Genomic DNA, 23,222 nt, shown 5'->3' on the forward strand with positions numbered 1-23,222 from the left:
CGAAAAAAAAGGAAAGGAAAAAAAGGAAAGGAAAGAATAAGAAACAGAAAAAAAAATCTGTTTTTTCAAAGCCCAAGCCAAAATAAGAATAGAAAAAAGAAAAGAAAAAAGAAAAAAGAAACAAATCCAACACAACAATCAACTTCCACCCCCAACCCTTCAGCTAAATCCCGAGTGGCTGCGCAGATGTGATGTCACTCTTGCCGTCTTCCAAATAGACACAGCAGGATTCGCCTCTTTCTCTTGCTTCAATCGCGAAGGAGGCAAAAATGAACCAGAATTCTCATTCAGAAAGGAAGTGGTGGTCAAAGTGGATAAAGTGGAGCTTGTGGGGGAATTGAGAGAAGAGAGATGGTTGGGCGAATGGGAAGAGACAGAAGTGATAGAAGAAATAGCATGGATGGGAGTGGGAAGATGCTGGTTGACTTGGCAATGGTGCAGTGGGGAGATGCGTTCGGTGGAGCTGGAGAAAGAATTAGGAGTGAAAGAAGAAGAAGAGGAGGAAGAGGAAGAAGAATTAGAAGAAAATGAAGACGAATACCTATTTGACCCACCACCACCACTTCCTCCTCCTCCAACACCTCCTTTAGCTTCTCCGTTCCTCTCCTTCATCTTCGACATATTTGGCAGTGATGCTGACGATTTCAAAGTTGGACAGAAATTTTCATCAGAAATGGAAGGCGGAGGAGCTGGTGGTCTTTTGAAGGAAGATTGCATCACAACATAATACCCATCTTCACTGAGGGTGGGGGAGGAAGGAGAGGAAGGAGAATGAGAAGGAGAAGGAGAATGAGAAAGTGATGGAGAAGAAGGAGGAGAAATCGAAGGAGGAGAAGAAGGAGGAGAGGAAGAGGCAGAAGAAGAAGCAGTAGAAGTTGTTCTTGTTATGGCGGTGAGTGTTTGAGGTGTATGAGGCGTCTGAGAAGAGGAAAGAGCAGGAGATGATAGAGAAATGGAAGGATATCCAGATGCAATTGCATTTGGCACAGAAGAAGAAGAAGACAAGGAAGATGATGAAGATGATAAAGAAGAAGAAGAGGAAGATGATGATGATGTGGAAGAAGACAACGTCAGTGGCATAATCATCGGAATCGGAGGCGGTGGAAGCGGTTTTTGAGATGAAAGTTTGAGAGAATTGAGCGAAGTGGCAGTAAAAGAAGAGGCTGAAGCCAAAGAAGAAGAAGAATGGCGCTGAAGTTTAGTGCTTGACGTGATGAGGGTGGAATGAGCAGAAGCAGAGGTGGAGGTTCTATGTAAATGGGAATATGTAAGAGGAAGAGGAAGAGGAAGAGGAGAAGAAGAAAAGGAAGGAGAAGAAAAAGAAGGGGAGGAAGGAGAAGAAGAAGGAAATTTAGGAGTGAGAGGTGATTGTGAATGAACTGAGTTGTTTGTATTGCTGTTGTTGTTGAAAGATGTTTCCGCAGGAAGAATTGGATGTGATGATGATGACGATGAAGAAGAAACAGAAGGTGAAGAAGAAGAAGAAGAAGAAGGCAAAGCAGCAGCAGAAGAAGAAGCACGCGAATTCGTACTCTTCTCTTTCTCCTTTGCAGAATCCACGTTCTTCTTCTCTATCATCAGCATCCCGTCTTTCGTGCCATTGAAGCTGAAGGCCGATAAACCAGACATTTCAGCGCTCCAGTCACTTTGTATCTCTCTCTCTTCATCGGTCGAGTTCTCCCTCCACATAACACATCTCTCTGTTTCGGTTTCTGATTCGGTTTCTGATTCTGATTCGGTTTCTGTTTCGGATTCTGATTCAGATTCTGCTTCGCTTTCTGCTTCTATTTCACAGCGACTAGTTTTTGTTCTTGCGTTTTCTGCTTTGCTCTCCCACTCTTCTTCTCCTTCTCTTTTTGCATTTTTCACATTTTTTGCTTCTTTCTCTTCTTTATCTTCTTTTTCTTTTTTTGCTTCTTCTTTTTCTTTATGTTCGGAATGCAAATTTTCATCTTCAATACAGTTTTGTTCCTCCAATTTGCCATCTTTTCTTATCTGATTCTTATTCATTCCTTCTGAAAGCGATTGAAACAAATGTTGCTCCATTTCTTTCTTGTCTTTGGCGATTTTCGTGTTTATTTCTCTTTCTCTATCAATTTTTTCATTGTTTTCTATGTTTTCTATTGCTTCTTCATTTTTTTCATCGAAAAAATCTTTTTTCCCTTCATTTCGTTGTTGCTTCATCATGTTATTATCTTCAATGCTTTCATCTTCTTCCTCCTTTGCATCATACTCTTGTTCTACAAATGGAATTTTCTTGTCTTTTGAATAAGAAGAAGAAGAGGAGGAGGAAGAAAAATGTGAAGAAGAAGAACTTTTGCTCTTCAAATTCGGAGACGAAAATGATTCTGTTATTTTGAATGGTATTTTTCTTCTTGTTTCACCAAACAAATTGCAATCTTCGTCTTTCTTGGTTTGTTTCACTTCTGCTTCAAACAAGTCATCAAACAATCCATCTGATTCGTCTCCTCCTTTCTCTTCTCCTTCTCCTCCTTCTCTTTCTCCCTCATCTTCTCCTTCTCCTTCTATCTTCTCTTTCCCCTTCTTCTCCTTCTTCTCCAACCCTTCTCTTCTTTCCCCCTCTCCCTTCTCCTTCTCCTTCTCCTTCTCCTTCTCCTCTTCCTCTTCATTCTCCTTTCTTATCATACTTTGTTCATTTGCCAATGTCAGCCCTTTCTTCACATACTCTCCCAATGACATCCCCATCCTTGTTGAATGTCTGGAGTTCACAGAGCCAAAACCAGAGGGTGAATGAAGAAAATCCAAAGAAGAGGAATAAGAATGAAAAGAAGAAGAAGAGGATGAAGAGGAAGGGGAAGAAGAAGAAGAAGGAGAAGATGGGGGAAATGCAGATAACTGTGGTATCCTCATACTCTGTACTCTTCCATCTCCTCTCCCTCTCCCTCTTCCTCTTCCTCTCACTCCTGGGCCTCTAACAAGGTTTATGCTGAATTTAGACAAGTTCTTGTATTCTCTATAGGACATCATATGAGAAGATCCAACCGTCTTTGAAAAGGATTTGTTTGACTGGCTTTGCTGGGAGTCGGTTGATTGTGGAGGGAATGTGGAAGAGAGACAGGTGGGGATAGAAGGAGAGGAAGAGGAGGAGGAAGAAGAGGAGGAGGAAGAAGAAGAGGAGGAAGAAGAGGAAGAAGAAGATGATGATGACGATGAATTTGGAATTGCATCAGACTCTTGTTCATCTTCATCAACCAGCCAAGAAGGGAGCTGTGAAGGTGGGATGAATGGAAGGGAATCGTTGCGTTGCTTGTCCTTCTTCATAAACGTGTCTATCAGCATCCTCTGATTCATTTGGCTGAAGCTTTCGGTGAAAGGAGCGTTGGAAGAAGAAGAGGAAGAAGGTATATTAGTTATATTGCATCTCGTCGAATTCTCATTCACAAATCCCTCTTTCTCTTTTTCTCCAAGCTCCCATCCTCTGTTTGCTGATAAATCCCCCATTTCATTCTTTCTGCCGGCAAAAGTTCCTTCAAACTGTTCCGCATTATATGCAATGCCTTCATTGTAAAATTCATATTTCCCTCCCATCTTTTTTCCCCCTTCTTCCTCTTCCTTCCTCTTCCTCTTCAACCTCTTCTCCCTCTCCCTCTCGTTCTCCTTCATCCACTTCTGATCAATCGCCGCGTCTTTGTAGTTCAGCAGCTCTTCCAGTTCTTTTCTGTATTTCCCTCCCAATTGCATAGGAACCCCTCCTATCTCGTCATACACCCCGTTCCTCTTCCTCAGCTGTAGTGTGATTCCTGTTCGTGTTTCGCGCGACCGCTGCCAGCGAATGGGGGATGGAGGTTGAGGGGATAAAGAGCGGGGGGCTGTTATTGTTGTTGTGGAGGAAGATGAAGAAGAAGAAGAGGAGGAGGAAGGAACTGATGGATATGAAGGATTCGAAGTGTTTGTAGGGTTTTGATGAGATGATTGAGCCAAATGTGCAGAGTGAATGGAGTGAATGGACTGGAGTGTGTGCGCCAGGTGATATGGCTGAAGTGTATGCAGAGCTTGTCTGGCGTTTGTATCATTGGAGAATGGAGGAGCAGGAAGTTGGGTGTTTGAAGAGTCCTGAGGAGGATAAGGGGAAGATGGGATTGATTGGATTGATTGGACTGGGAGAAGAGGAAGAGAAGAGGAGAAGGAGGAGGAAGAAGAAGCAATAGGATTGCTTGGATCAAAAGAATCTTTCCATCTTTTGTCTTTTGCTTCAGAATCCGTCTGCTCTGCTATTTTTCTCATTCTTTCGTTTCTCTCTTTCTCTTCTCTGTTCTTTGCTTCGAGTGTTCGGTTGAGCTCTTCGATTTCCTCCTTCCATTTGACTTCCTTCGCCAGCTTTCTCACTTTCTTCTCTTCTTTCTTCTTTTCCTTCTCTTCTTTATTCCACTCCCCCTTTTCTCCTTTCTTCCCCTTCTTGTTCTTCTTCTTCTCCTTTTTTTCTCTATCTTTCTCCCCTTTCTCCCCCTTCTCCCCTTTCTTCTTCGTATTCATCGCCTCAAGCTCTGCTTCTGGAATCCCTCTATCTAAACCAGGCCTGTTCTTCTTCTCGTTCTGCACAAGCCATTCGGCTCCTCCTTCTGCTGCCATCCAGTCAAACACATAGTCAAACACTTTAGAAGTAACACGCCGTGCTGAGGTTTCTCCCGAAATTCGGGTTAAAAACTCTGTTTTCGCTTTGATATCGTGTTTTTCGGATGCATCTTTCTTATCTTTTGTTTTTCTTTCTTCTTCCTTTTCGAGTTTTTCCGTTTTCTTTCTTTCTTCTTGTTCTCTTTCTGCTTTGCGATTTTCCTCTTCTGCTCCTCCAAATGGCATTCCTGCAAATAGAGAATCTTCCTGTTTGTATTCGTGGTGCATCAGAAAATAAGGCGTTGCATCAACACCCTGTGAAACAAGACCTCGGAATAGCGAGCGAAGATAGTGATAGTCTGGCTCATCTTCAAACTTTAAGCCTGAAAATAAATAGAAATTTTTTTTTAATTAAAAAAAGGTTCAATTAGATGGTGGGAAAGATAGCAAAAAGAAGAAATGAAATTGTCAAATTTAAGTAAATGTATTTAAATTATTTAAATAAAAAAAATTCAACCTCTCACATGTTCGAAATATATCTCAAATTCGTGTGGAATTCCAGAACATAATTCGCTAATAGAAGTCTGTAATTTCACGTCTGCGATTCTTCTGTATTTGGATTTTTTGCTGAGGAGTGGTAGGTTCTGCCAAGGAAGTTTGCCTTTCAAAAAATACACAAGTACATATCCCAGTGATTCAAGATCATCCCTTCGCGATTGCTCGCACCCAATGTGCGTGTTAACGCTGGCATATCTAACTGTTCCAGTGATCCCTTTTGTTTCTCGATAAGGAATATGCTGATGTGTTTGTGAATCTCGATATCTCTTCACTAATCCAAGATCAATTAAATAAACAGTATTTTCTTTTGCTCCTCGGCCAATAAGAAAGTTTTCAGGTTTGATATCACGATGTATAAAACTTTTTGAATGAAGATATTCGATTCTGGAAATGAGTTGGTCAGCAAGCATGCATGTTGTTTTTAAAGAAAAGTGAAATCCACAACCCCAAAAAACTTCTTCCAAATTTGGCCCAAGCAAATCCATAACCATCACACACATTTTATCATCTTGGCCAAACCATCTAACATTTGGAATGCCTGCACCTCCTTGTAGCATCCGATAAAGTCTTGTTTCATAATGAAGCTGAGGAAGTCTTGCAGATGCTAATTCAACTTTCACAGCAACTTCCTCTTTCGTGGCAATGCAATATCCCTTAAAGATATCACCGAAAGCTCCGCGGCCAATTCTTTGATTGTACAATATGCGATACGAATCTCCAACGATCCAGTTGTCCAATTGTTCTGATGATAAAAGAGATTCAACTGCAACATGCATTATTTATGCGATTTTTGATGTGTAAAAGGTTATATGTCAACAATTTTGTTGGAAAAAGGACTTTGAAAATTTCTGATCAATTATTTTATAACAAAATTTCATTTTTATTCTTTCAAATCGGAAAAAGCAAACAATTCAAATTGATGAGAATTAAAAATGTAATGTCATTCAAAAACGAATGAAACAATAAAAAACGAGAGTTTTGAGTAATTTTTCATAACAATGAGTATTTAAAAACAAAAAATCTAAATGTTTTTGATCAAATTAGCAGTAATAAATTATGAAAAAACAATTATTTGTTATTGAGCCTTTTTGTGAAGGAGTTGGATCTCATAGTCAATTTATTCAAACATTACAGGAAATATTTTCCGCTCAAACAGATTTTCATGTGTTTTCTTTGAAAGGAGCAAAAGTTTAACAAATATCTGATTATTCTTGAGAAAAATGATTTTCTTCCTCAATAGTTTCATTGGAGAATGCGTTGTTCTGCTCTGCATTTTGCTAGTACTATTCCAGACAGTGATATTGATAATGGCATCTTATTTTGCACCAGTGTATTAAATTTGGCTGAATTTTTGGGTTTACGTCCAAAATTCCAAAAATGGACAAAATTATATTACATGCATGAGGCTTGAGCAAATACAAAATGCATTTTTGCCTTTATCTTTTATTTTTTTGGAAATTTATTGAACGTACAGAATCAACTTGTTTATCCTGTTCAAAATCGAGTTGAAAGTGATTTTCAATTGGGTTGGGTTCAAATAGTATGAATATAATTGAAACAAAAATTATTAGATTTTTCACATTTCCCTTTTAAGGTTTCTTGTATTGCTGCCGATCATATTTTATTTAATTCACAGTTTAATATGGATTCGTTTTATGGGGAAATGAATCACTTTTTAAAAAGGATGCCAGAACCACGCCCTCAAAAAGGTTTGTTCGCTCTCATATATTCGTTGAAAATGAATTTCTTGAATAATAACGTTTTTTATAAAACTTTCCTTTTCTTTTTCTTTATCAAAAATCATGTTTTCAAAAGATTTACCTTCAAAACTGAGAGAAAAAAGTTCAGTGTTGTATTATCCATTGACTGTTCCAAGATTTATCATTGAAGACGGTACATCCAATGATAATTCTGCACAAACTATCGAAAGTGAGCCGTCAAGTTCTGATGTGTCATCATCATTGGAAAAGCCTCGTCCACTTCGAATTGTAACTGTTGGAAGATGGGAACATGACAAAGATCCAGAGACTCTATTTCGTGTGTTAAACAAACTAGCAGATTATTTTTGTGGTGGGGAAAAAAAAGAAAGTGTGGCAGAACGTGAGAAACCTATGCATTGTGAGGATGGAAAAGCGTACTTGAACAAAGAAAAAACAGAGAACGAATCGAAAATGGAAGAGAAAACCGAGTCTGGTTTGCCGCGTGACAAATCACATAATTTTGGAGAAGGAGATCAAAGCAAAAGGCCAGTTCCTCGGAGAAAGACAGCAGAAAGAGAAGAAATTGAATCTAATGTTAAGTCGCCGTTTGCTCACATAACAGCAGAAACTCGTCCGTTTGAGCTGAGCATTCTTGGTTTGCTTAAGATCATTTAATATTTTGTTTAAACAATGACTGATATTATTGAAAACGTTGATGCGTAATATTAAAAAAATTTATATATACTGATTTTTTGTTCTCACATCTAAATTGGTTGTTCTTCTTTTTGCTTTTGTCAACTTCTTTTTAACAAGGCTGTTCTTCTGGCGATTATCCTTTGGTATATGACGAAGCACGAATTCGTTTGGCTCCTTTTATTGTTAACTTTGGAAATATTCCAGATAAAGATGAATACTGGAGGTATAACTCATAAGAAAAAATTCATATATTTTGAAACATTGAGTTGCTGAATGCTTGCAAGCAATATTTTTTGAATATTCTTTTGCTTTTTGTGATTGTTTTATGTTTTATTGATGCTTTTTATTGCATGTGTATGTGTTTGAATGAATTTGCCTTTTAATCCCCCTTTCAATTATTCTCTTATTATGTTCTTCTTATCTTCACTTTGCTTTATTCTATTTATTGGGATAAAAAAACACATTTAATGTATCAGAGAGCTTCAGCGCTGTGATGTTGTTGTATCAACAGCTGTGCATGAATTTTTCGGTGTTGGCGTTTTGGAGGCAGTTTCAGCTGGCTGTGTTCCTCTTTGCCCAAACAGACTGTCATACACTGAACTTTTCCCAAAGGAAGAATTATGGAACACAGACACGCAGCTTTTCAATGCGCTTAAGCAGTTTGTGAAGAAGCCGTGGATTGTGCGAAAGAGAAAGCAAGAAATGAAGGATAGAGGAAGGCAGTATCATCTTGATAGGCTTACAAAAACATACATTGAGAGAATCTTTCAGTTAGCAGAGGAAAAGGGAAAAAAGGAAATGGAAAAGAAAGCAGATTGAATGAATAATGTCTTCGTTTTTTTGACTTCTTTCACAAATGAAAATTTTCCAAAAAGGTTTGTTTTCGATACAAGTTAAGAAAGAAAAAATAGTTTGTGTATTTATTTTGTTCAAATTTAAATTTCTTTGAGTTGTATAAGAGAAAATAGAATTTTGTTATTCAATTTGATGTATTTGGAAATTTTATTCTTAGGAATAATATTTCCATCACTTTTCATGTTCATATCGAACGTTTAGAATTAACTGGGAAAGTTTGTTGTTTCCCAATAAAACACTTTTTTGTTATGCATTTAAGCATTTATAACAACAAAACATATTTTGTTTTTCTTTTCTTATCTTTTTTGAAAGAGGAGATCAAATTGGAAAGCCAAACCCATAAAAAAGTTAATGATAATATCAACTTACAATTTTTGATTAACTAAAATAAACTACAAAAATATACTGTTTACAGTTTGCCAATGAACTATAAAACTTTAGTAAGAAATATACATTTTTTAAAATTTCAATTTCAATTGTGAATTAAATGCTGAATTTAATTTTTGCATTTACATCTTTTGTAGCTTGCCAATGTTTCAGTGATTGCGGATGCAACTTTCCTTCGTTCTCTTTCCCCACATTCTCAACTGGTTCTCAGTGCTCTCAATGTCAACTTCCCCCTCCCCCGCGTCAGGAATCATCTGCTGACCAATTTAATTTCCATCGCGATGCTGCTAATTGCCAAGGAGCACAAGACAGCATGCGCGCTAATGCAAATGATCGTTGCTGCAATTCTCGAAATGCAGATGTTGCAAACTGCAACAATGCCAGAGTAAAGGCAGATGCTAATTTGTGTTCAAACAATAACCAATTTACAGAATCTAACTGCGATGAAGTTTTGTGCCACAAGAAGAAAGCTCGCACAGAATGCGGTGATGCATCAGCTCGTACTGCAAATGTAGATATGGACGCAGGCAAGAATTGCCGAGCTGCCCAGAAATATAATGACAACAGACAGAATCAATTTTGCGCAGGTCACGATAGAAATTGCCGTGCCGAAGATTGTTGCCACAATGATGCAAATGGATGTGCTTCACGCTCTTGCGGAACTTCATCTCCATGTGGATTTAATTTTGCGTCATTGTTCTAATTAATGAACTAGTTTTTGATAAACTAGAATTAATATAATTTTAATTTGTTACAAATTCATATCTTCTTAAAAATAAGTATGTAGTTAAATATCTTCTCATGTATGTAGCGAAAAACAACAATGATTTTATTTTGAAATTTATTCCATGTCCATTTGAAAATGTTTTTAAGTCAGTTTTTAATTTGAAAAGTCGAGAAATTAAAACGAAAATTGACAACAAATTTTGAATAAGTTGACATAGACAAAAATGGCTATGCGTTTATAAAATTCGAATCATTGAAAAGGTGGTTTCAAGAAAGGTGATATATATTCTGAAAAATGACACAAAAACCTATGAACGGACGAAACTCTCAAAACGTTTTCAAGTATCACAAGTCGAATCACAAAAATGTGTGTGGCTTGTGTTTCTTTTTATTTATAATGAAATTGGAAAAATAATTACTGTTTAAATCTTTAAATGTTTGCTTTTAATATTTTGTACATAATTCATCGAATAAAAGAACAAATCATGAAAAGATGTCAGCTTTCAAAAAATAAAAATCTGAATTAAAAACATTCAATAAATACAAAATTACACTGAAAAGCAAATTATCGACAATAAAAACGATACATTTGCGTTAGCCTTCATAAGAAACAGTATCTCCAGTAAGCATCAAAGTGACGAATGAAGTGAAGAACCAGAAGATGGACGAAAACAAAGAAATTGTTGTTGCATTCAAAAATGCAGAAAAAAAGTAGATAGATAAAAAGACATTGAAAAAAATAAATAAAATAAAATAAAATAAAAAAATAGAATATGATTACTTTGAAGAAGAAGAAGATGCTGTACGCGAGCGAGATTTTGACCTTGCCCCAGTCACTGTGCGTGCGGGTGTATCAACCGCTGAGTATGCAGACGATGGCACATTTGAAGAAGAAACTGAAGCAGACGCAGAAAAAGACGAGGCGCTGCTTTCGAACGAGCTTTCATTGTCAGTCTGCAGCTGGCTTCTCTTTTTTCCTTTCAGAATTTCTCTCTCCATTTGATCAATGACTGTGTTTTGATAAACATCGCTTGACTGCAGATTCGCCGATTTTGTTGTTCTTTGAGAAAATCTATTTCTTCTTTCCTTTTTATCTTCTTTTTCTTTTTTTATTCCTTCGATTTCTGATTGCTTAACAAAATAATCGTCATCTTCATTTTGATCTTCGATTGCTTCGATGTCGTTTTCTCTTTCTTCTCTGATCATCTCACTTTCTCCATCAACCGTTTTCCCTTCTTCGCCTTCTTCCTCCTCCTCGTCTTTCTCGTCCTCTTCATAAAAGTTATCTTGTTGGCTTAAACAACTTTTTTCATTTAAACAGGAATTTTCTCGTTCTTCTCTTTCCCTTTCCCTTTCCTCATCTTCATCTTCATCTTCATCTTCATCTACTCCTTTTCCTTCTCCTTCTCCTCCATCCTCTTTCTTCTCCTTCTTTGTCAGCAGCTCCTTCATCATTCGATTGACAATCTCGATGCGATCAAGAGCATATTCCATCGTCATCTCTCTTCTCTTCCGGCACTCTTCTTCCTCCTCCTTCATCAGCTGCCTCTCTTCCTCTTCCTCTCTCCTCTCTTTCCTCTTCCTCTCCACATTTATCCTGCGCTCTAAAATCTTCAATGAATGGATAGTCAGCTCGCTTTCATCCACAACCAACGCCACTGCTTCTGGCAGCGTCACAGAAAGTGGATCAGTCTGAAGCGTAATCTCCTCTTCAGAGTCAGATGCTTCTGATAAGCTTGCCTCTTCTTCTCTTTCATAATCATCAGCGTCATCATCCTGCTCTTGTTCTTGTTTTTCATTTTCTTCTTTTTCTTTTTCTATTTCGCAATGCACGCATTTGATACGATTCTCATCCTCTTCATCGAATTCTCTCCTTTCGTTTTTGTTATCTTCAGTTTCGCTCCTCAAATATGATGATACATTCAACGAGCGATCGGTGTTTTCACACTCACGTCCACAATCCTCTTTCTCATTAATGCCGAAAGCGTTCTTCCCTTCTTCATCATGCTCTTCAAAATCTTCTCTACTTCGCTCGCATTCTCTGCAAAATGCAGCATTTCTTTCCTTCGGCTCCTTCATGCGCCTTGCACTCATTGGCGATGCTCGTCTTTTTGGTGATGGAGAAGTTCTTTTTGGAGATGAAAGCGTTTTGCGCTGCTTTTCTGCTGATCTCTCAAGCTTCCTTTTCCTTTTCCTTTCTTCCACTTCCTTCAAAAACTTTTCCTCCTCTTCCTTTATGATTCTCTCCTCGGCTTCAAATTCATCGTTTGACTCCGAATTGCTTCCTGAAGGCCTTGACGAATCCATTGCCTCGGGTTCTTTTGCTTCAAAATCTTTTTCTTCTTTCCTTTTTTCAGTTACCATAAGCCATGTCGAGTCATCCTCCTGGAAACTGCTTTCTTTTCCTGTTTCATTGCAATTAACAGAACCGGATTGCCCCATTGATTCCCTTTCAGTTGCGTCCAGACGACAATTAGAATTGCCATTTGTGTGTGTTTCATTTTCTAATTTCATTTTCTTCATTCTTTGAGGAGAAAAAGAAGCAAGCAAGGAAATATTTTCGTCTGCTGTTTGCAGAATTTCATATACAGGTGAAAATGGTGAATTTGGATCAAGAAGTGGACGATAGTTTTCTGGGGTGTGCTGGACAAAATTATCTTCGCGAAGATTTTCTGTTTCAAAATGAGTTCTATCAATTGAAGTTGAGTCTTCAATAGGATCATATGAGACAATTGTTCGTTCTGTTAACTGAGGTTCATCTATAGTATCAGGTTTGCCAAGCGTTGAATACAACATATCATCCGCTTCTTCAAAGTTTTCATCGTCATCAGTATTATTGATTGAACAATGGGAATGTTCATCAACAAAACTCTCAAAATATTCATCTTTTTGAAAATCATTATTCTTCTTATCACATCCATTATTCAAGGTCATTGAGTCTGATATTAGGTGCAATATTTTAAAAAGAATGATGTTATTTATAAATTATAACAAACAGCATACCATTCCTTTCGGACGAAACATCCGAGAATTGAGATGACGAATTCATTTTGTAATCCGAAAAAGATGTAGTCATCTGATTGTTACAGTTATGAAACTGCGTAAAGTTCTCAAAAATACTTTTTGCAAAAATATTGACATATTTAAAACAAAATTTTAATTTTAATGAAAAATAAAATGCATAATAAATAATAGATTAATTTCAATTTCTTTTCACTTGAAACGAGCAAACCCTAACAAATAAAAAAATTGTTTTCAGTTTTTGTGATCAATTCTTAGATCGAATACATAATAAAATCGAATGAAAAATTACGAAAGAAGATAGTTCTCATTGCAGATGTCAAAGTTTTTTTAAAAATCAGCCACATTTCACAAAACACATATGAAATTTGTTTGTTTTATTTTCATTTTGGCATCCTTTTCTGTTCAACAGAAGTCAGACTGTGAAAAGAAATGCCTGGTTTTTGTTTTTATTTGATAACGAATTTCAAAATTTTATATTATCATTCAAAAAAGTTTAACCTTCTTAAATGTATCGATGAAACCCCTCGTGCATGCACTGAATTTTGCTCAATGCATCCAAATATTCATCTTCGATCATGCCATCGCGTATGCTCTTCAGAGCGTGATCTTTCGTGCATTACAAATGGATCTTCATGCCTTATAGATTGCAATTCGGTAATTGATCCAAGCCCTGAGCCCGAGCCTGAGCCCGAACCCGAACCAGAGCCAGAGCCAGAACCAGAACCAGAGCCAGAACCAGAACCAGAACCAGAACCAGAACCAGAGCCAGAGCCAGAACCAGAGCCAGAGCCAGAACCAGAACCAGAACCAGAACCAGAACCAGAGCCAGAACCAGAGCCAGAGCCAGAACCAGAGCCAGAGCCAGAACCAGAACCAGAGCCAGAACCAGAACCAGAACCAGAACCAGAGCCAGAGCCCGATCCAGAACCCGAACCCGAACCCGAACCAGAGCCTGACCCAGAGCCAAAGCCTGACCCAGAGCCAGAGCCAGAACCCGAGCCAGAACCCGAGCCTGAGCCTGAGCCAAGTCCAGAACCGGATCCAAAGCCTGAACCTGAGCCTGAGCCTGAACCTGATCCACTTCCTAATCCATTTGAAAATTGTGGGGTTATTCCTGCAAATAGGTGGAGAGAACGAAAACAGAAATTTATGAAAGATTCTCGGAGAGACGATACTTTATGTGGTGAGAAGATCTTATCTGTTCCTCGTTGCGATACGAAAAGGATGAGATATTTCTTTTCACTTCCGTGATTTTCAACTGAAGAATATCAGATAAAAGCTTTATTTGATTCTTTTTTACAATTTTTTTCATTATTAATGTTATTAAAATCTTGTTTCTCTCGCATGATAACGTGAAACTAGACAAAAATACGTTCAATAATCAAATGGCACTTCAAATGAAAAGTTAACGATCAAAAGCCCAAATTAATAATTTATCATCTCCTCATAAATTATTTATTTTATTTTGCTTTAAATAATAAAAAAGAATAAATTTAAAATTCATATTACACAAGAATCTCTTGATAATTTATAATTTTATACATGGATGATTCAATTAGGCAGCTAAAAGACAGATTTCCAGAGATTGATGAACAATTACTTTATTTAATCCTTAAACGATGTGATGGATCTGTTGATCGCGCTGTTAATATTATAAAAACAGGTATACAACCATGTTTTAATTGATTTGACGACTATTTTCATCATTTCCATTTGACAAAAGATTCAACATCTTTATCATCCATGAAACAATTTTCTTCTCAGAATTCGATGAATGAAACGATACAATCGGGAATAGCTGTAAATTTTGAAGCAGAATCTCGAATTGCACCTTTGGGAGATAAATCTATTGTTCCGAAAGCAAGCAATTTGAATAGTAATCAGTTATCCGATAAAAATTCAGTTAATAAGAAGAATTCGCGTATAACGAATGGGAAGAAGTCAGATGGCACAAAAAAGAGAAGAATCATTGATGATGATTCTTCTTCTGACAACGACAACGAAAAAAGGGTACCAACCGAAGAATCATCAAATATGACTGATGAATCGCGCGAAAACGAAAAGAAAATGAGCAGTGAATTAGCATCTCACAAAATTGCGAATGCAAAAGGATCATCTATCGTTTTTGAAACGGGAAAAGGTAATCACCAAAAAGAGCAACACCCTTCCCCTTCGCGCCACGCTTTGGACCAAAGTGCATCTTCTCGACTTACTCATCCAGCACCGCAGCAAACGTTAAGCATTCCACAGATGCCTCCATATGCCGTGGCGCGGCCGCCTTTCCAGATGGGGCAGCCTTTGGGCGTGGCGACCCAGCTTCCTGTTCTCTCTCTCTCCAATGCCCTTCCCGGCCCTCAGCGGCAGTATCCTGCGAGTTTTTCGCCTTATGCACACAACATGCTCCCCTTCCCTCCTGTTTCGATGCCTGCCTCAGGAGGCGGCTTCCCTGTCCCGCGCTTTGCGAACCAGGCGCCTCCGCAGCGGCCGTTCCAGTCGGTGCCGTTTGCCTCTTCTCCGTCTGTGTTCTCAGCCTCGTCAGGTGTCATTTCATCGCCATTCACTTCAACCCCATTTCAAACGCCAGTCTTCCAGAAGCGTGCGGACGGATTGCAACAGCAGCAGCAACAGAGTCAGAATCAGAATCAATCTCCTCTTTCCTCTTCTAAACTTCCACTCAACACATCTCCAGTTGCACAAAATGTTTCTTCTGTTTCACTCATCAATCAAACAAACAGTCCATCAAAACAAGAGCCAGCAAAAGTCTCTCCTTCTGTTCAAACGCAGACGCAGACGCAGACGCAGACTCAACCAAATCTTCAGTCACAGCCACAACTTCAACCTCAACCTCAATTTCAACCACAACCCCAACAATCCGATTCTTCATCAGAAAGCGACTCCTTCTCTGAGCCCTCCCTCGACGATGAGCGCCTCGACGAGGAGCACGACGAACTGATCGAGCAGGACGCCACGTTCTTTGCCGCGACTGAGCAAGGCGGCGCGAAAAATCCGCAGCTCGCGTCTTTCCCGTCTCCGCTGGCGGCGTCGCAGTGGGTGCACTATTTCTTCCGGCCGAGCGCATTTGTGAAGGGGCCCACTGCGTTGCAGAGCGGAGTGAGCACATTCTCTTTTCTCATTGCGCAGCCACTCCGGGCGAACGAGAGGCTGCTGCTGTGTCTGGTGCCGAAGGAGCGGTGGGCGCAGTGGAGGCGCTGGGTGCTGATGAAGGAGGAGATGGAGGTATTTGAGGGGGCAAAGAGGGAGACGAAGGAGACGAAGGAGACGAGGGGGAATCAGGGGATGATATCTACAGCTAGTTCTGCTTCTGCTTCTGCTTCTGCTTCTGCTTCTCAGTCTGCTTTTTCTACTCCTCAACGTCCAGGAGCAATGAGAAATGCTTATTCGCCCACACAACCTCTGCAGTCTTTGATGAGCTATTCACCTTCTGCATCATCATCCTCTCCTTCCTCTTCTCCTTCACCTTCTCCTTCACCTTCCTCTTCTCCTTCTTCTTGGTATTCTCAACAGCAGCAGCTACAACAACAGCAACAATTGCAAATGTCATATGAACAGTCATCACAAGGCGGGCGCAACAGAGGAAAAGGCAAGAAGAAACGAGGAAGAGCAGCACAAACATCCTATTTCTCGCCCACAGCTCCTTTTGAATCCAGGAATTCTTCTTCTGCTTCTTTTGCTCAATTCCCACAGCAAGCTCAATCTTCTCATACACCTTCCAAACGCCCTGGTTCATTTTTTGGACAGCAAAGCAACAATAACACTGCAAATGACGGTGATCCATTCGATTTCTCGAAGATGACACCAGACGAGGCGGTGTGTGTGTCTGTGTATCCGATCGCCATTTCACTTGCACTCAATCAGAAGATCCTCATTCCATTCAAGTCGAATGTGACGCTGGAAAGCGGAAAAACAGACAAAGTGCTGATGAATCGAGTGGGGCCGATTGATATCACACGGAATGTGGTGCCGAGGCTGGAGGAGATGGAGGCGGTGATGAAAGAGGAGGAGGAAGAGGAAGAAGAAGAGGAAAGAGAGAAGGAGAAGAAGAGAATGGGGATGAAGGAAGATGAGAAGGATGGGGGAAGAAGAGGAGGAGCAAATGGAAGTGAATCATCAAGATTTCCTTCTTCCTCTTCTTCCTCTCCTTCCTCTCCTTCCTCTCCTTCCTCCTCCTCCTCCTCTTCCTCTTCCTCCTCCTCCTCCTCCTCTTCTTCTTCTTCTTCTTCTTCTTCTTCTTCTTCTTCTTCTTCTTCTTCTTCTTCTTCTTCTTCTTCTTCTTCTTCTTCTTCTTCTTCTTCTCTCGCCCCACTCACAAAGCCCAACCAGCAGGTGTCTGTTCTCTATGAGTTCCGCACAGAAAACATGGAGAACTTCTTCTTTGTGGTTGTGCGGGCAGAGGCGATTCCTGAAAGAGCAGTTTTAGCTTCTCTTCAGAGATACACAAAAAGGCAATGCATTTTGTCATTGGCGAAGATGATGAATGTGAATGTGAAGAAGATGGATGCGATATTGAAATGGGAAAGAGGGGAGACGAGGAGGAGGAGGAAGGAGAGGCAGGAGAGGAGAAGGAGAAGGAGAAGGAAGAGGATGGAGTTGATGGAGAAGAAGAGGAGAGAGGAAGAAGAAGAAGAAGAAGAAGAAGAAGAAGAAGAAGAAGAAAATGAGAAGAAAGAGAAGAGAAGGATAAGAAGAAGAGAAAGTGAAGAAGAAGAAGAAGCAATGAAACCTCAATCTCCTTCTTCAGATGATATCAAAATGACAACAGATTCATCTTCATCAAATGCACATCTTAATCATTCAGCTCTTTCTTCTCACTCATCCAATCTTTCGCTTTCTTCTTCGTCTTCGCTGTCTTCTTCTTCTTCTCCTCCTGCCATTTCTCAAAAAGTTGATAATTCTTCACATCAAATACAACCTTCTTCTTCTTCCTCTTCCTCTTCCTCTTCCTCTTCAACTTTCACTTCTCCATGTCAATCAATTCATTCAGACAATTCTTCATCTTCCACACACACACAAACACCTCCATCATCTTCACCTCAATCTTCTTTTCCTTCTTCTTCTTCTTCCTCTTTCCCTCCTTCTTTCTCTTCCACAGCCACATCATCGTTCAAATCCCCTCTTTCAGACTCTTCTCATCCAGACTCAGAATTCGACATCTCGTTCTTGTCTCCACTTCACGTGCCTTCTTCTATGCCCAATCCTTCCCTTTCTCCGCTTTTCCGCTCGGATGAATACGAAAATAACGATGATTATAATGATGATGATAATAACAGTAGTATTAACAGCAGAAATAAAAAAGAAAGAGAAAAAGAAAATAATAAAGAAGAACAAGAAGAACAAGAAGAGAAAGAAGAGAAAGAAGCAAAATCCAAAATGACATCAGAAGAAGACTCAATTAATCCTTCAGATTGCAAAAACAACTCAAAAATTGGATTTCCTTCAATCCGAAAGATGTACCCGCTTTCTGCACCGACTTCTCCTTCGAGTTATGATCTGATATCAACGCCTTTGGTGACGTCGTCTTCTTCTTCTCCTTCAGTTTCTTCTTCTTCTTCTTCTTCTTCTTCTTCCACTTCTTCTTCAATTTCTTCTTCTTCTTCTTCAAATAATGCAAGTTCGTTCTCTGGCAAAGGTATTTTCAATGCTGATGGGGTTATTGACTCCAAAATGGATTTGACAAACAACCAAAATGAGTCGAGTAAATTAAATAAAGCAGGAAAGGGAGGAAAAACAGGAAAAGAAAAAGAAGAAGATGATGACGATGAATCAAAAGATGAATCCAAAGACAAAGAGAAAGCAAAATCCAACATCGAAGCAGAAGCAGAATCTCTTGCAGAAGCAGAAGCCAAAGCAGATGTTGATGTTGACATAGAGACTGTCTCATCCACCACTGACGAGGCATTCGTGTTTGGCACAGATTCTAATGAAGATAACAGCAACAGCAGCAAAGCAGAAGACAATGGAAACGACGAGGAAGAAGAGGAAGATGATGATGACATGAAGTTTATTAAACAGAACATTCAGAGCAACAAACAAGAAAATGAACAGAAAGATGCATCTTTTATTGAAAACTTACTCTTTTCCTCTTCTTCTTCCTCCTCATCTTCCTCTTCCTCTTCCTCTTCCTCATCCTCTTCCTCATCTGACCTCCTCTCCTCTCCCACAAAGCTCTCTCTCTCCTTCCGCGACCCACTCACCTGCCTTCCCATGTCCCTCCCCGGCCGCTCTGTGTTCTGTGCGCATTCCGCCTGCTTCGACTTGCCCACGTTTCTGTCACAGGCAAAGCAGACAAGAGATTTTCGGTGTCCGCATTGCCGAGTGCTTGCGCTGCCGCACAATCTGCGTGTGGATGTGCTGCTGAAAGGGGTGATGGACGAGTGGAAGGAGAAGGAGAGGAGGATGGGGAAGAAGGAGGAGATTGAGAGGGTCGTGTTTGTGAAGAGGAAGGGGATGCTGAGGAGGAGGGAGGAGAGGAGGAGGAGGAGGAGGGTGGAGCAGCATAAGGCGCATGCGGAAGAGAGGAAGAGAGGAGAAGAGAGAGAAAGAAATGAAGAGAAAGAAGAAAAGGAGGAGAAAGAGAAGGAAGAGAAGGAAAGCAATGGAAGTTTATTAAATCAAACAGAAAAAGAAAAACCAAAAACAAATGCAACATCAAAGCAACCCATCAAACTGAGCAAACAAGAAAGAAAAGCTCAAATGCTATCATCCTTGAAGAAAGAGAGGGAGAATGTCTCAACATACTTCCACATCACTGCAGAGACAGAGACGGGCGAGCAGTGGCTGGAGGCGAAGATCAAGCGGATGGACAGAGAAAGAGCGAAAGAGATCAAAAAGGAGTCAATGAGCAAATTCAATGAATCTCCGTATCTTTCCTCGCATTCGAATTCTTTCTCTGGGTCTTCTTCTGCTTCTGATTCTTCCTCTTCGTCTTCGTCTTCTTCTTCTTCTTTGAGTTCGCCGCATTCACGTTCAGAACCGATAGATGTGATTGATGTCATAGACGATGGTGATGATGAATCAGATACCATATCTCGTCCTACTTCTTCCTCCTCCTCTTCCTCCTCCTCTTCCTCCTCCTCTTCCTCCTCCTCCTCCTCTTCTTCTTCTTCTTCCTCTTCTTCCATTTCTCTTCCCTCCATCTTCTCTTCAATGACCCGCCCTCAACTCGAGCAGCGGCTGTCAGCTGCGCAACAGCGCTTGTCTCTCATCACGCACGACGCAACCGTGTTTGTGCGGACAGAATCTGCCGACGGAGAAATTTCAGCTTCGGAGAAATTGCTGACGATGAGCGAGAGCTGGCTGCCGGCGTATTTCAGAGAGAAAGAAGAGAGAAGAATGGCAGCAGGGGGAATGCTTTCTGCAGGAAATGCAATGACTTCGTTTGCTTCTTCCTATACTGCTAATCCGAACAAACCATTTTCTCCTCCTCTTTCTTCTTCTTCTTCAAATCAGTCTTCTTTGCCTTTTGTTTTACCACCAGACACAACGTTGTGGGTCCCTGATGTCTCTACAGGAAAGCTCATTCCATATTCAGACTTTGTCACACGAAGAAAAGCAGCTCTTGTTGAAGTGGAGCAACTGACTGCACAACTCCAGGAGATTCAGAAAAGAAATGCTGTTTCTTCTTCTTCTTCTAATTTTATATCTTCTTCACCTCAGCAGCAGAAGGGCATTCGTGTTGGATATGGTGCAGGGCAAAAGCATCTGATGCCTGCACATTCAAATGGAAGTGATATATCTTCTTCATCATCATCTTCTTCTTCTTCAATGGAAGATGATGAAGAAGAAACAGCAAACAGAACAACACAGGAACAAATGCAGCAGCAGCAACAGGATGCGAAGATGACAGCGCTGGAGAGGGAGAGGCAGAAGCTGAATGAAAGGAAGAAAGAGCATCAGCAGCTGCTGAACCGGAGGAAAGAGGTGATGAAGGAGAAAGTGAGGAAGTATGGAGAACTGATGATGTGGCAGAAAGGGAAAGACGGAGAAGAGGTAAGGCAGCTGGTGAGGGCGAACGTGGAAGGATACAGAGACAAGAGGAAAGAAGGGAGGAAAACAAGAAGTGGAAGCAGAAACAACAATAACAGGGAGGAAGAGGGAGAGGGAGAGGAAGAAGATGATATTGAGAACGATAATGATGATGAAGATGGAGAAAGAGAAAGAGAAGGAGAAAGAGAAAGAGGAGAAAAAAGCAGCAAACTTGACAATAAAGTGATACAGTTCTTTTATTCTTCAGTCTTTTTGAAATATCTTGTGCAGAACAAGTTGCTATCACAGTTCGATTTTGAGCTGATTTGCGGGGGAAAACATTACACGACAGAGAAAAAGGGGGAAACAGAAGTTATTCTGCTTGATGATGATGACGAGGAGGAAGAAGAGGAAGAAGCAAGGCATAGTGATGATAATGATGATGATGGAGGTGATGAAGACAATGATGAGAATGAGAATGAAGGTGAAGAAGAAGAAGAAGAAAGAAGAGAACGAGAAAGAAACAATCAGAACAACGGCAAAGGAGCAGATGAAAGAGAGGCACAAAGAAAAAAGAGGAAGAGAAGGAGAAGAACAGGACCATCATCAACGAATAACAATACGAATGAAGATTCAGAGGGAGAAGAAGAAGATGATGATGATGATGGCGATGGTGATACTTACAAAAGAGCAGCTAATTTTGATGAAGGAAGCAATGAAAGCGATAAAGACGGAGAAAGAGGTGGAAGAGAAGGAAGAGAAAGACACAATTTTGTCCCTTATTTTGGCTCAACTGGGAGAGAAGAAGGAGAAGGAGAAGATGATGATGATGAAGAGACGAATCTCGGTAGTAATGGTGGCAGCAGTGATAACGGCTACAGCGAAGACGAATACGGAAATTATATCAGACGGAAAATCAAACAGAGGAAGAAGAGAAAAGAGCAGAGAAACAAGGGAAATGAGGGAGAAGGCGAAGGAAGGCCGAGCAGCCGGAATGAGAAGGTGAATCAGAAGGGGACTTCAAAGGAGCCGTTGATAATTGAGTTGTTGTCTGATGACAGCAGCGATGAAGGAGAAACGAGGCAGAATGGACAATTTGCGAACACACAAAGAAATTTAACTGAAAATGCGAAGGAAACAGAAAACAAAACAGGAGCAGAGCAAGAAAAAAACAAAGAAAAATCTTTTTTCTCTAATTCTTCCTCTTCGCTTCCGTTTCCTCGTGTTCTGAATACACAACAATCTTCACCTGTGCAATCAACAAGTATTCTTTCTCCTCTTCAACCTCATCCTCCTCTTCCTTCTTTCTCTCCTTTTTCGACTTTTTCTTCTTCCTCTCCTTCTTTTCCTTCTTTTCCTTCTCCTTCTTCTTCTCCCCCTTTTCCTTCACTGCAGATGCTGCAACAGCAGAAGCAGATGCAGCAAATGCAGAATATAACACAAACTCAGTCTGATTCTAGTTTAGGTAATAGTTCTTCTTTGCCTTCTGCTTCTTCTTCAATTTCTTCTTCCTCCTCCTCCTCTTCTTCTTCTTCTTCTTCTTCTTCTTCTTCCCCTCCTCCTCCTTCGCCCACCCCAACATTGACACCTTCTCTAACTCCTTCACTTTCTCCTTCTCCTTCTCCTTCCACACCACCACCTTCATCATCATCACCATCTCCTTCTTCTTCCTCCTCTTCTTCTTCTTCTTCTTCTTCTCTGTCACCTCACCCATCTTCTCCTTCTCTTTCTTCTTCTTCTTCTTCTCTTCCTCTTTCTCTTCCTCCTCGTTTGGGTCGCACAAGCACTTATCAGCGGCTGAATGCGCTTGCAGCAAAAGTGTATGAAGACATAACACCAGGCGCTGCTGAAGAGTATGAAAAGTATGTGGAAAGAGAAGAGAAGGAGAGGAAGGAGAAAGAAGAGAGAATGAAGAAGAAAGAGAAAAAGAAGAAGAAGAAGAAAGATGGACAAAAGGAAAAAACAGCAAAGAATGAGAGAGGAAAACAAGAGACGGAAACATCAAGTGAATCTAAACAGAAGCAAGCTGATAAATCTTCTCAACAAACTTCTTCTTCTTCTCTTTCTTCTTCTTCTTCTTCTTCTTCTTCTTCTCATCCTTTTCAATCTTCTGCTATTGTGAATGAACATCAACCCAAACGTTCTCTTTTCACTTCATCGCCTTCTTCTCCGTTACGACTAACACTCAATTTAGCTCCTTCTAACAGAACTTCTCCTTCTCATGCTTCTTCTTCTCTTTCTTCTTCTTCCTCTTCTTCTTCTTCTTCTTCTTCTTCTTCTTCTTCTTCTAATTCATTATCTTCCATCACCTCCCCTTTTCCTTCTCTCATGTTTCCTTATCCAAAGACTAATCAATACAGCACACAGAATCCAAATTTCTCTTCTCCTTCTTCAAATATTCTTTCTTTTCCTTCACTTTCTTCTGTTTCTTCTTCTGTTCCTTCGATTCCTTCCACTTCAGCACAAACTTCTGCTTCACCGCAAATGCTGAGGCAGAGGCAGGACTCTCACCGTTGAGGTATTTATTTATTTTATTTTTTAAGTTAACACTTCACTTCACTTCCCAATAAGATCACAAAAATGTGATGAATGATGAAATGAAATAATTTGTGGTTTTATGATGATTTTGGAATTATTTAATGTAGAAAAATAAAAATCTATAAGTGTTTAGCGTCAAAATATATTTGTGGACTTTTTTTTTAAAAAAGATCGATTTTATTT

General features: G+C 40.0%; 6 protein-coding genes across 6 annotated transcripts; 4 read left to right on the forward strand and 2 right to left on the reverse strand.

Annotated features, from left to right (window-relative positions):
* Positions 1–159: 159 nt before the first annotated feature.
* Positions 160–5,906, reverse strand: MONOS_2505 (putative casein kinase I; the record flags this gene model as incomplete). Its single annotated transcript, XM_067872430.1, has 2 exons — positions 160–4,955; positions 5,090–5,906. The coding sequence occupies 2 exons, from the start codon at positions 5,904–5,906 to the stop codon at positions 160–162; spliced, it is 5,613 nt and encodes a 1,870-aa protein (XP_067729273.1).
* Positions 5,907–6,772: 866 nt separating this feature from the next.
* On the forward strand, positions 6,773–8,345 carry MONOS_2504 (putative Glycosyltransferase-like domain-containing protein 1; the record flags this gene model as incomplete). Its single annotated transcript, XM_067872429.1, has 4 exons — positions 6,773–6,839; positions 6,946–7,485; positions 7,644–7,749; positions 8,003–8,345. 4 exons carry the CDS (start codon positions 6,773–6,775, stop codon positions 8,343–8,345), a joined length of 1,056 nt encoding a protein of 351 aa, XP_067729274.1.
* A 523-nt stretch (positions 8,346–8,868) lies between these two features.
* Positions 8,869–9,612, forward strand: MONOS_2503 (uncharacterized protein; the record flags this gene model as incomplete). Its single annotated transcript, XM_067872428.1, has 1 exon — positions 8,869–9,612. One exon carries the CDS (start codon positions 8,869–8,871, stop codon positions 9,469–9,471), a length of 603 nt encoding a protein of 200 aa, XP_067729275.1. The 3' UTR covers positions 9,472–9,612.
* Positions 9,613–9,670: 58 nt separating this feature from the next.
* Positions 9,671–12,770, reverse strand: MONOS_2502 (uncharacterized protein). Its single transcript, XM_067872427.1, has 3 exons — positions 12,727–12,770; positions 12,498–12,613; positions 9,671–12,433 (listed from the first exon to the last, which is right to left on the reverse strand). Exons 2-3 carry the CDS (start codon positions 12,568–12,570, stop codon positions 10,272–10,274), a joined length of 2,235 nt encoding a protein of 744 aa, XP_067729276.1. The 5' UTR covers positions 12,571–12,613; positions 12,727–12,770; the 3' UTR covers positions 9,671–10,271.
* Positions 12,771–12,782: 12 nt separating this feature from the next.
* MONOS_2500 (uncharacterized protein) lies at positions 12,783–13,958 on the forward strand. The gene is made up of 2 exons (XM_067872426.1): positions 12,783–12,954; positions 13,011–13,958. The coding sequence occupies exons 1-2, from the start codon at positions 12,877–12,879 to the stop codon at positions 13,767–13,769; spliced, it is 837 nt and encodes a 278-aa protein (XP_067729277.1). The 5' UTR covers positions 12,783–12,876; the 3' UTR covers positions 13,770–13,958.
* Positions 13,959–14,288: 330 nt separating this feature from the next.
* Positions 14,289–23,018, forward strand: MONOS_2498fu2499 (uncharacterized protein; the record flags this gene model as incomplete). The annotated part of the gene is made up of 1 exon (XM_067872423.1): positions 14,289–23,018. One exon carries the CDS (start codon positions 14,289–14,291, stop codon positions 23,016–23,018), a length of 8,730 nt encoding a protein of 2,909 aa, XP_067729278.1.
* Positions 23,019–23,222: the final 204 nt, after the last annotated feature.

This window comes from Monocercomonoides exilis, assembly GCF_001643675.1.
Source record: "Monocercomonoides exilis strain PA203 chromosome Unknown scaffold17-1647472, whole genome shotgun sequence".
NCBI classification, from domain to species: domain Eukaryota; phylum Preaxostyla; order Oxymonadida; family Polymastigidae; genus Monocercomonoides; species Monocercomonoides exilis.

Bases quoted from the DNA above. Each gene is read 5' to 3' on its own strand.
- MONOS_2500 (XM_067872426.1), top strand. From the start codon at position 12,877: ATGAAATTTGTTTGTTTTATTTTCATTTTGGCATCCTTTTCTGTTCAA. The intron at 12,955-13,010 runs GTTTTTGTTTTT...CATTCAAAAAAG, and splicing joins ACTGTGAAAAGAAATGCCTG to TTTAACCTTCTTAAATGTAT.
- MONOS_2502 (XM_067872427.1), bottom strand. From the start codon at position 12,570: ATGACTACATCTTTTTCGGATTACAAAATGAATTCGTCATCTCAATTC. The intron at 12,434-12,497 runs GTATGCTGTTTG...ACCTAATATCAG, and splicing joins TGTTTCGTCCGAAAGGAATG to ACTCAATGACCTTGAATAAT.